This window comes from Prunus persica, chromosome G3 (genome assembly GCF_000346465.2).
Source record: "Prunus persica cultivar Lovell chromosome G3, Prunus_persica_NCBIv2, whole genome shotgun sequence".
In the NCBI taxonomy this organism is placed as follows: domain Eukaryota; kingdom Viridiplantae; phylum Streptophyta; class Magnoliopsida; order Rosales; family Rosaceae; genus Prunus; species Prunus persica.
In genome coordinates, this window is record NC_034011.1 from 2,692,014 (window position 1) to 2,704,501 (window position 12,488).

General features: G+C 37.4%; 1 protein-coding gene across 2 annotated transcripts; it reads right to left on the reverse strand.

Moving 5' to 3' along the window:
• LOC18782261 (probable serine/threonine-protein kinase yakA) lies at positions 3,053–12,020 on the reverse strand. Of its 2 annotated transcripts, none has more exons than XM_020559234.1 (12): positions 11,531–12,020; positions 10,420–10,483; positions 10,250–10,314; positions 10,053–10,136; positions 9,471–9,551; positions 8,298–8,459; positions 8,106–8,204; positions 6,642–8,026; positions 6,006–6,232; positions 5,728–5,876; positions 5,118–5,156; positions 3,053–5,036 (listed from the first exon to the last, which is right to left on the reverse strand). In XM_020559234.1, the coding sequence occupies exons 1-12, from the start codon at positions 11,687–11,689 to the stop codon at positions 3,468–3,470; spliced, it is 4,083 nt and encodes a 1,360-aa protein (XP_020414823.1). In that variant the 5' UTR covers positions 11,690–12,020; the 3' UTR covers positions 3,053–3,467. The 2 variants fall into 2 exon arrangements, with proteins under 2 accessions (XP_020414823.1, XP_020414822.1); XM_020559233.1 differs by having other exon boundaries at positions 10,402–10,483.

The following is a 12,488-nucleotide window of genomic DNA, read 5'->3' on the forward strand; positions in this document are numbered from 1 at the left end:
CATCCCATTAAATTTTTCAGGCTTCTCTGCATGATTATGGGATGAAGGCAACACTACAGCAGGTGCACTTGTCTTCACAGAAGGACCCACTTTCTGTATCTCATTCGACATTTTCCTTAATTGAGTGAACAATCTCAATGTCAATAAACAAATATTTGGTAGTCTTTAATAGATAATGAATCACAATAGTGTGTTACAACAAAACACACAGAAATAAATAATACAATACCGATAAGAAGTATAGCAAATGCAATATGCAATTTATTCAAGAGAATAGTAATACAGAATGCTATATTTCACAGATACAGTGAATTTAATGTATGTAGATAAATATAATCAAAATTTATAAACAGAATAATAAAAAATGATGCCAAACAGAAAATAGATTCCAAATAAATAAATAAAAACGATGCTGTATATTTAGACTTTGTCTAACAATAGAAACAGAAGGCAATCAGTGTTTGTGGCAATCTTTATTGAAAGGTCCCGATTATTATAACTTAGCTTTGGTTAACTTCGAATTGTATAAAACAAAGGAAACTAACAGGAAACCAATTCAATAGAATAAACAACTAATAAAAAGATGTTTTGCTGTTTGTACCAAAATCAAACCTTTTGCAGCGTTTAACAATTAAAAACACAGATTAAAGTATATAGCAAATAACACAATTAATTCGTCTTAAGATTGTAGGAAATAATAGTGCTAAAATGCTATAAAATAAACAAATAAACACTACAAACAAAACAAATTTTTACAACAGTAGTATGTAATTAAAAGAACCTTAATTGAGTCGAGGCAAGTGTTAGACACTCTGACCTTAAGACGAATTACGCCCCACACTGGTGCTTATGGTTCACTAGCGTTCGCCTCCCAGGATACAACGACTCCCCTCCTTATGAAAGAAGCACTGCAATTCACAAGGAACTTTGAACCAAAATTATGCAGGAAACTCTCTTTATGCAAACTCTAATGCTCTCTATATATGAAAGTATGTATCTAGAGAATTGATTGAATTAATAAAAACTGCAGGAGGATTGCTCTATTTATAGATGATGAAATACCCTTTCCAAAAAGGTATCCCAATCTGAAAAGGCAAACAGTGCATCCTTTGGTCTTGAAGAGTTGTCACCCCAAACAATGTATCCCTTAGTTTGAAGAGTTGTCACCCCCCAATTGAAGATGTCTTTACCCAAGGGTCATGTCTTTAACCCAATGGATTTTATTAATTTCCATTCAAATAGAAAATTAATATTTAATATAATATTAAATTTCTCACAGGCAATACTGCTCAACTTATTTTCATTGTTATGATCTATAGAACAAACCACACATATATTTTATTGTCTTATTTTCACTAGAACTTTGTCATTTATCTACACTGACAACTACCATTTTTCCAATTTGTAATAGAGAAGTGAAAATACCTGCACATGAGAAGAAAGAAGAAAAAACACCAACGCAGCCAAGCCAACAAAAGAAAAATACCCTTCCTGAAGACATCGATGAAAAACCAAGAACCAGTGAAGAGAGAAGTCATGCCACATCAATGTATATCTTAGTGTATAAAACATGTTATTTATCTATCTATTGCAACAGCTGTAATAGTGTTTTAAACACTACTTCACCTACATAACATGTTACTGATCTCTCTTTTGTAACTTAAACTTTCACATGTATGTAAATAATATTGTGTTTCCTATATGTTTTTACAACTTTTTACATATATTATACAGTTATACAGTTTTAATACTAGCGACATCGCACAAGCACCTTTGCTAGTTTCTAAATTAAGATTATTTTTTGCTTTCTAGTTTCTAAATTTTATTTTGACTTTTTATCACAAATGGTCCTTTACGTTTACGAAATTATCACGAATAGTCCTTGAGGTTTTTTTGTGACACTAATAGTCCTTAACGTTTGGGCTTTTTATTACAAATGATCCATGCCGTTATAAATTCTGTTAAGTGTGACGTGGAAGATAAGTGGAGCCCACCCGTCCAATTACATTGTGACATGTGGATAAAAAATAATTAAATAATTTTTTAATGAAAATTCCAATTTTTTTTCTGCAACTTTTCATCCCCCTTCCTTACTCCGTCTCTCTCCCCCTCTGCCCTCGCTCTCCACCCTTTGCTCTCCATCTCTTCTCCCTGTCAACTCCAGTCGCCAAACTTCTACTAAGCTAATCATTTGAAAAAACACCAAATATTGTGATAGGCGTACAAGTAGTTGAATTTCTAGAAGTGTGTATCTTCTACCTCAAAAAATATCCTAGTCCTCCATGGAATCAGCTGTCCACCCAATAATCAACCAAAAAACTAGTATATTAAGAACTTAAGCCGATCTGCTTGACTTAGAAGAACAGACCCAAATCAAATCACTGTGGAAACCGTGGAGTACATAGAGTACTTGAATTTTGGACTTGGATCAGATACAAGGCACTAGGTCAAATGGGGAGGCTATAAAAAGAATTGCAGTGAAGAGATTGCGAGGCAGTTTACAGTTGGTTTGTTCTTACATGGAGCAAGTCATTGGCTAAAGACAACAGACGTTCCACTTTCTTATGGTTCATAAGGAGAAGGAGACAGGGAGATGGAGAGCAAAGGGTGGAGAGCGAGAGAGACGGAGTAAGGAGGGGGATGAAAAGTTGCCGAAAAAAAAATAAATATGGAATTTTCATTAAAAAATTATTTAATTATTTTTTATCCACGTGTCACAATGTAATTGAACAGGTGGACTCCACTTAGTCACACTTAACAGAATTTATAACAGCAGGGACCATTTGTAATAAAAAGCCCAAACGTTAAGGACTATTAGTGTCACAAAAAAAACCTTAATGACCATTCGTGAAAATTTTGTAAACATGAAGGACCATTTGTGATAAAATACCTTTTATTTTACAACTCAATTTTAGTCCCCTTTCTCCCTTCCCCCTTTCTTTTCAATAAATAAGTGGACAAGGAAATTCCCAATCAGGCCCTTTTCTTCTTACTGAGTCAACAAATTGCGTTGGCCAAAACGTAAACAAAAACAAAAACCAAACCAAACCACTGAGATATGACAATCTGGATAAATACTAACTATTTGGGTTAACAGTAAACTTTTGTGAGTCAAATAAACATTTAACCAATTCCCAAGAACTTACACACTTATACAGCACAATGCTTCTTGATGGATCTTATTTCTCAGCGCTCTGGAGCCCAGTAAAAGTATTCACCTTTGCACCTGTCAAAGGTGACATCAAGTACTAAAGTAGTACTTCTGCCAGACATTATTGAACTATATAAATGTTGTAATGTTAATTCCTAATAATTCTACAGGTTGACTTATCTCTGAAATTCAAAGCCAATTCCTGCCCACAACATCAGCTTTTGCTTCAACAATTCCTGAACTTGAGGAGGAGGCTTCTGAGAGGAGCAGCTGAACCATTAACTCCAGAAAACAAGCCCAAGATTTCATAATTTTACTATGCATTACCAACAGAGTTGCTCTTGTTCACACCTTGAAGGTCCAGAGGGGAATTTGTGATACTACCAACTGAACCAAGCGTTTGAGAGCTCAGCTGTGGGCTTGCAGGACAAGCCTCTGGGTTACCAGCACTCATGCCATGGATTGCCCCTGAGCTCATCTGCTGTGGACTCATTGGAGTTCTTTGGCTCATTTGCTGTGGGCTAGCCTGCTGCTGTTGCTGCTGGCTTTGCTGGTTTAGTTGTGAAATTCCCATCGTTGATGGGGAGCCCACCTGCTGAGGCGAAACAACAGCCTGTAGTGGTGAAGTTGTTTCTTGTTGCTGCTGTTGCAATTGCTGCTGCTGCTGCAATTGCTGTTGTTGCTGCAACTGCTGTAACTGTTGTTGCTGTAACTGTTGTTGCTGCTGCTGCTGGTTCATGTACATATTCATCCCCGCCACCAGCTTTGGTGGACCCATAGGTTGCATAGGACTCATACTAGTTCGGCTCAGAGATTGACCCAACATTGAGAGACCAGCAGTTCCCTGATGCATCTGTCTGGATCCTGACATCCCAGCCATGCTTGACTGAGGGACCCCTATCATGCCGCCTCGGTTCTGTTGCATCCTAAATTTAGATGCCATGAGAGCAGCTTGTGTTAATCTTCCAGATTGAATTTGCTGGGTTAAATTGCTAATATTTGAAGCCTGGCTTAAATTCATTGGATTCTGACCCACATTTCCAATTCCAGAAATAGGTGTCATGGGTGCTGACATTCCTCCTATTCCCCTTGCAGCTCCCATGCCAATTGTGTTTCCAAGGCCTGAAAGCCCAACCATGTTATTGCCTATGCTCCCCATACCCATAGCTGTTCCAAGTCCCATCATCATTTTTCTCTGCATTTGTGGCGGCTGCTGTTGTTGTTGCTGCTGTTGCTGCTGCTGTTGTAAAAGCTGAAGTTGCAGGGTGGAAATCTTATTCACCATCTGATTACCCAACTGCATGTTGGGATTCTGTCCAATTGCATTCAACTGCGAAAGTGGATTTGCAAGCATCATTGATCTCTGGAGCTGGGGATGCTGCTGCTGAATCATGGAGTGTTGGCTGCTCTGCTGCTGCGGCTGTTGTTGCTGCTGCGGTTGTTGTTGTTGTTGTTGTTGTTGTTGTTGTTGTTGTTGTTGTTGTTGTTGTAGCTGTTGTTGTTGGTGCTGCTGCTGCTGCTGCTGCTGTTGCTGCTGCTGCAGCTGAAGTGATGGCTGTGACTCCATCTGTTGTGGACGTTGAGACATTGAAGTCCCAGTCAAGAGCCCTTGAGACATCTGTAAGGCCTGAGGGTTTCCTGGAGGCAGCATCCTTGTGCTTGGTAGAAGATTCTGGGCCGGATTTAAGGATGAATTACCACCATTAATTGGCTTAGCAACTTCATTGGATGCCTGACCTGAAACTGATTCTGCATATTGTTGCATCTCAACTGCTGAATTATTACGAGGCAGTCCAGAAGCATTTGATTGATTTCCTGGGCCAAGATTCATGCGGCTTGGCTTTGGTTGGATTTGATCCTCTTTACGATAACCCTCATGTTCCATCTGTATAAGAAGATAACATAAATCACAAAGGAAAAGTGTAACTTAAACTCTAAGTTAACTTCAAGACCTTCTAAACCATACCAGTGAAGAGAACTGTGCTGCAAGCAAATCCGCCAAGTGCTGTTGCAAGGAATAAGGTAAATATATACGTCAGTTCAACAGAAAACATAAGAAACGATAAATTGTGAGAGTTATCCTGACATAGATTTCAGTCAAGCTCTCTTATACAACCAAAGCTACTAGTGACTCTTCAGAAGGTTATGTATTATCATCAGCCATATGATGACAAATTATTCTGAACGTCAAGCCAAGCTTCATGATGCAGAATGTTTATAGGACAAATATGACAAGGAGCATTTTGCAACAAATGGCAGAATTTTTTTTGAAAGAATGTAAAGAATATAAATGCAGGACACCCAAGGACCCCATAGGATGAGTTGAAAGAGCGAAAAAAAATTCTGAAACAGTGATGTGAAATTGAAAACAAATAAAGAGTATACGAGCTTATAACTGAGAAACCACAAAAGACAGGTACTTATGGGAATTTATATTTTGATAAAATGAATTATCAATAAGATAGAATGACAAAAAAAAATTGTTGATTGCCTCAACTAACCGGTAGTACATTGAGTTCACTCAAACAGATGGATCACCTCAGACAGTAAAGTTTAATTTGTACAAAAACACTTACAGTATTGGGCAACGTGGGAAGATAATCCTCAGCAGCCAGAAATTCAGCTTCATCTATTTCGCCATAGTACATTGCTACAGTACCATCATTTGGTTTCTCTGACATGATCAATCTAGTTCGTGCCTTCAGAACATCATAAGCAGTTCCTCCTGTAGAAACAAATGTAGAATGTAAGGGGCAGAGATTCTACTAGAAGTTTAAACAAACCCAAAAAAATGGCCCAAAAGTTGAATAAATATATCAAAACAAATATTCGTGATTGATATGATCTACTGCACCTTGAACTATACGATCATGCTGCGTAAAATTCAAAACTCTAGTCTTGCAGATATTCATGTTGCCACCAACAAGTGACTTCGACAAAGATCTCATGGATGGATCCTCTTTGAAATCGTCATTATTGGAACCATTTGAGAGGGAGGTCAGAAGTTGTTGAGCTGAAAATGTATTTGGCTTCCTGTTGGGTGGATCATCAACCTTATTCTTTTTTCTGTTGAGTTGATACCTAAAACCAAAAACCGGACAAAACGAATTAAATGCTGTTATTTCCATATAATTGACTAGCAGGTCTTTTGCCACAAAGATGATAGGATCTTAAAATTTTGACCTCGCATCTTTACAAGTTAAAGAACACTCGATGAAGGGCAAGTAATCAACATAATGGGAAAGAAATCACATAGATAGGCTGTAGAATCTATAGCTATCTCCTTGAATTGAAACTATTAACTGATTAAATGCTTACAACAATTAGGGAACATACATTTAAAAAATTTCCATTTTCTATCCTGCCCTTCACTTTCTTTTGTAGGATCAGGGAGAGAAAAGAAAGTGCTGGTGATAAAGTACAAAGAATTTATATAAATTCAAAACTAGTATGGTATTATGATGAAAAGGAAGAAAAACAGGAATTATACCTCATGGTAACAGTTTCAATTTTTGAGAATCTTTCAAGCATGCTTTGATCAGTAGAAGATGGAGTTCCGACAGAAGGACTGCCTGCATTTAGTGGAACGCTTATATTACTAACACTGGCAGGAGATCCAACACCGCTCATTGCTGAGGTCTTAGGGAGGGAATTTGACTTTCGCTTTGCAGCAACTTGAGACTGGTGTTGCCGTTGCATAGAGTCATTAGCACTGGAGGTCAAAGATGGGGTTCCGATAGCAGGAACTGCAGTCATTGCTGCCTTCTCCTTCTGCGATACCCCTAAAGCAGCAGTTGCTGCAACTGCTCCAAAGTGGGGTCCTACAGAACCATTAGAAAATTCCCCTGATTTTGATGATAATGGGGATTGAACCAAAGACACAGAAGATAATCGGGGACTTTGAACTGATTTTCTTTTTTGGAGTTGGTCATCCTTTCTTGCATCTTTCTCAATATTCTGACCAAAATTATTCCAGGATTGCTGAGAAAAACTAGATCTCATGAATGGATGCTGTGGTAATCTTTGGTGATGCCGTGATATTTGTGGGTCAAGATGGCCTGTGTCTCCTTCCACCATCTGCATATCATTCTTAATCCCACTGAGCTCTGACCCATCTAACTTACCTGTCTCAAACTGCTCTTCCTTGGCACCATATCTCATGTTTGGCTGTCCTACAGAAAATTGCATTGTCCCAGCATCCTGACTCGGTGCCCCTTCAAACACCTGCTGAGGAAACTTCTGAATGCCTGTATTAGAATACTGAATTCCTTTGGCCATTGTTTGCTGCTGCAACAATGTATTCTTCCAGTTCATATCTGATCCATGGAAGCTGTCTATATGTGGCCCTATTTGCTGATGTTGCATTCCGTCAAGGCCAACTGGTGAGGGCCTCTGTCTTTTATTAAAAGTAGATAAGTGTGACATTTGCCCATCTTGATGCTCTCTCTTTCCATGAAGAGGTACATTGGTGCTAACATTGTCAGCATATGAGATCATTGTGTCCTGCCCAACTGGTGAAGCTGATGCATTGGCAACAGTTCCTGATCCATGGTCCTGCATACTTCTTGGGGTTCCAACCCCCATATGATACCTAGATTGGTTGGGCAGTGCCGGAACAGAAGCATCGGACATAAAATTCTTAGATCGGACCAACATGTTATTTGGGCTCAAATTTTGAGTGGTTAAATTTTCATGGATGTGATGTGGCATCATATTGCTTGGAAGGATTCCTGAATCTCCCAACCTACAGTTGGAGCTTTCTGGAACTCTATCAATGCAAACTTTCTTCCCATGTGTCTTGCTACTAGATGTGATGGTAACTTCTGGCATCTGCCTCAACCGCTTTCTCCGGATACTGGTCAAAGCCAAATCGAGCTACAAGCACAAGGCTTGATATGGTTAAAATGCATGTTCATCCAAATGAAAAACATCAAATGGATCAAAACTTAATTACCTTTGTGGGAACTGGATTCTTACAGAGCCTGTCCAACTTCGGAGCTGGATCCAAGTGAAGTTGTGGCTGCAAAGCTTTCAATATTCGGGATTCCACTTCCTGCAAGTTAAAGTGAATACAAAATGTTGACATCACAACTCAACATATGACGGAGATCTATTTGGAAAGGATGGGAGACATCAAGGTACTTACCATCAGATCACCATAAGCCCAAGAATTATCTGAGATCAGTGGGATATCCTTCACTACATTTTCCAATGACATTTTGAGGCATACTTTATTTACAACAAGGGATCCTTCAGTAGGCGGACTACCAGGCCCTTGTTCAGAAATACATTTGCGATAATCACGAACCTGCAAGAAATGGCATATAACCAGTTTTTAAAGCTAAATATAGCTAAATAATAAAAACTTCACATCTAACTGAGCATTTTGAAAGGTACATTTATACAGTATCATAAAGGTAATCACAACCACGTCACCAATGCTTATGGAAGAAACTTGAACATCTAGAAATTAAACCTATCTTTAACATAGGCTTTTAGCCTAGTCAATTTTTAAGCTTGCAACTCTACAATAAATTTATGCATAAGATAGGATTCTCCAATAACATATTCATGCATGGAACCTTTTACCCCCTTTCAATAATGTAGACTCTGAGTGATAATATAAAATTAATTATGTTCCCTGATAATTGGTAAAGCTTCCTTCATCTGAGGTTGCCTAGACCAGGATACCACCCAAATGGAAAAGGAGTGAAAAAGAGAGCCTCGTCAAAGGAATATGGGATTCTAATAATATTATGGTAATTGACCATTGCTAAAGATTTTTTTCATTTAGAAACAAACTGAGTTCCTACTTTATACGCATAATTAAGCATGCATGCAGAAACTGCATGATACAAATATCTTTTTGGGATCAGAAACAAAAATTTATATATGAAAGAACAGAATCACAAAACGATCTGGACAAGTAATCCGCCTATGCATGACCAACTAAAAAATGGAAAACAAGAAAAGTCCCACTCAAGACAAAACTCCAGCATCAAGGTGAGTTACTCCAAAGGGAACATCCATAAAGTTCAAATAAAAGTCAATTTTCCTGAAATTTATTCGTCTCAAATAAAATTCAAATTCCCTTACCATCTTTAAAAAAAAATTGTGTTCCTATCATACCACACAACCCAAATAGAAGATGACTGCTTGATACAAATATGGTTATCTCAATCTGAAGAGCTAGTATTATTTGTTTATATAACAATTAACAAAAGTTGATAGGCGTACTATTCATATTTCAAAGTACTTATTTTATAGGAACATTTCACGATACTGGATAAAGGTAAGCTTAAGGAATAGGATAACTCGCCTCACACAGAAGTGTTCCATCAACATACTTGCAAGGTATATCATCTAGAATATCTCCAGGCAACCGGCCAGATTCAATTGCCTGCAAAATATATTTGTAAATAAGAAAGGAAGAGAAATTTAAAATCAAGGAAGCTACAGTAAATATTAAATAGAAAGTAAGAACTTCCAGATAGTAATTGTGAGGCAGACAACAAGGAGTTATAGGTGGCATAAAGTGACTTACAAGCTATTTAAATTCAAATAAATAAAATGATGAAACACTTTTTGACAAAACCATTATTCTTTCTCTTCCGTTTTTTGTTTTTTTCTTTGTTTGGTTTTACACACTCAGTCCATGTCATCATGCTTGTTGATGGGTTAAGTCTATTGATATATGGATCTAATGAGAGAAGCTCATCAACAGTCAGCTTGCTGGAGTTCACTGAACCAACAAAACAGCAAAGATTTCATATTTCTCAATATAAGAGTTGTCATAATGCATGCAACTATTTGATATTCTTAACAAAAGTTGCAAATTTCTAACCCTAACTGGATGCACAAAAGATATAGGAGGAAAAGGTTAAAATGACTAGACATTTACCGAAAAAAGAGTTTCAGATGTCCTATCATACGGGTGCAACAACTTTGGAACATCTTGAAGTGTACCTTGATGAGCATTCTCATTCTGAAAATTCATAAAATACATAATACCTTAAAATAACAAATAAGATGTAAAAGAATCAGTTTTTCATGAATATATATAATGTTATCCATAATTTATTTTTCTTTGAAACAAACCTCTGAGGGTTTTCCAAAAGAATATCCATCTGGGAAGAGATTCAAAGTGAAGGAAACTTCATTCTCTGTCAAAACAAAGGGAAGCAAAATCAAGGTAAAACAATGAATATGCACCCAAAAAAAACGAAACAGAAAAACAAATTGTGAAAAACCTGGAGATACGAGAAGACCTTCAGAAGACATTGATGAACCAGATACCCCGGGCACACTACCATGTCTCTCAATGACATCACCCTACATGGTCAACCATTAGAGAATCTAATTTGTCAAAAAACAAAAATAGAATGCAAATTGTACATCAAACCGTCTACTCATTCTCCCTATTCAAAGGCTCTCACTCAAACTATAATCAAAATTCTGTGGTTGCACATTCCATATCAGGGCACACAAAAAGTTATGTCCATGTATATATTGATTGCAAGAAAACAGGATAAGAATATAGATTCCGTATGCATCAATCTCATTTACCACCGCAGAAAATGTAACTTACAGAAATTGAAAAGCTGTATTAGACTATTAACCAGTTAGACTAGGTATATTGATCAAAAGCGTCAACTCTCGAAATTTTCCTGCTCGTCACAAATTAAACCAAAACAACTAGAACCCACCGACAGAATGGAGTAAAACTACAAATTTTACAAGCAGAACTTTAACATTTTCGTTGAGTCCACATAGCAACTCTTCAAGTCTAGTTCAAGAATAGATTTAGCTTCAATGACCAGATCTTTTAATCATAAGACGCCACCGCAGCTAAAAACTCTAGGAAATTAATAAATTCCCCTTTAAGTAAAATACCCGTTGTGAAAATAAAGAGCTGGATCTGAAATTCTAATAATTTCAACATCCAGCTTCCACCCCCCAAAAATAAAAATAAAAATATGCACTACGATTAAGCCAAATATTCAAATTAAGACTCTGTACAACGCCTGAACACACTCGTGCAAAACCCATATGCCAAAAGATCGAATTAAACTGAAAAATTGAAAACCTCTACGTCTCTTCGTTCCTGTATACTCTGGGTAACCAAAAACAAGCCCAGTAATTAATCCTCCACTTGATTACACAGAAAAAACAAAAAGAAAAAGAAGAGCCCAGAAAACTGAAGAAGAAAATAAGTTCATTTTTCACTCTGCAAAGTTCAATTTTGCTTATATACATACGCACACAAATACACAGAACCAGACCCAGATTTTCAATTACTTTTCTCGCATTGCCTCGCTCATTTTCCCACGTTTTATCAGCAACTAAACAGAGAGAAATTGACCAATCTCAAAATTTTACCTCGAGCATTCGAGGATTGGATTCATTCCTGGGGGCAGCTCGGGAGCTGCTTCTGGAAGTATCGGACACGTCATCGTCAACAACGCTGGTCTCGGATTGCAGAGGAGGCTTGGGACGGAACCTGGTACCGGTCTTTGAGACCTTAAACGAAACACCCATGATGAGATTTTATTGAATTTTCTCAGAATTTGAATCTGAGGTCGCTGTGGAGGAGAGTTTGGATCATGGGAAAGAAGTTGGAAAATAATTTTATTAATTTTATTAACAAAAAAAAAAAGGGAAAAGAAGAAGAGAAGCAAAAACCCTAAAGAAAAATTGTGTCTTTTTCAGTTAGTTTTGAATTCATGAGGAAGTTAACAGAAAACTGAGAAGAAAGAGAGACGCGGGGGAGTTGTGAAGCTCGTTGAAGAAAGTGTTTTCTGTTTGTGTTGTCTTCTTCTTTGTGAGTCTGATATGATTTTTATATGATTAGCATTCGGGGAGTCATTGGCTGCGCTGCTTAGTAGTTGCCTATATGCGTCCTGATTTACATTAAGCAAATTCTATTTTTATCCTCCTTTTTCTCAACACATGAATTTTTCTATCGTGTACTTTTTTTTTATCAGAATTTGTTTTTCATACGTATCACTTTTTTTTAAGCATACATACTTGTGACATAAATTTAAAAACAATTTTGTTATTGTACATATATTATATTTTCCCATCCACTTTTTAATAAAAATCTTTAATGAAAATTTTATGTTTTCATAAAACTAATGGCGGCAAGGGGTAAGAAACGAATGTCATGGGGAGAGGGGGCTCTCCATCGCGCCAATACCCGCCAAGAGGTCAAAAAGGAATGACAGGAGAATGAGTGCTTGCGTGAGTGAATACGTGTCAAGTGATAAGAAATAAATGTCGGGAGAGAGAGACGGCTCTCGCAGTCGCCGCCAAGAGGTAAGAAAAGAATGTCGAGGAA

Coding starts and splice junctions, on each gene's coding strand:
- LOC18782261 (XM_020559233.1), bottom strand. CDS start 11,689: ATGGGTGTTTCGTTTAAGGTCTCAAAGACCGGTACCAGGTTCCGTCCC. Junction 10,137..10,249: donor CTTTTGGAAAACCCTCAGAG/GTTTGTTTCAAA, acceptor ATGAATTTTCAG/AATGAGAATGCTCATCAAGG. Junction 5,037..5,117: donor CAGCACAGTTCTCTTCACTG/GTATGGTTTAGA, acceptor CTTCTTATACAG/ATGGAACATGAGGGTTATCG.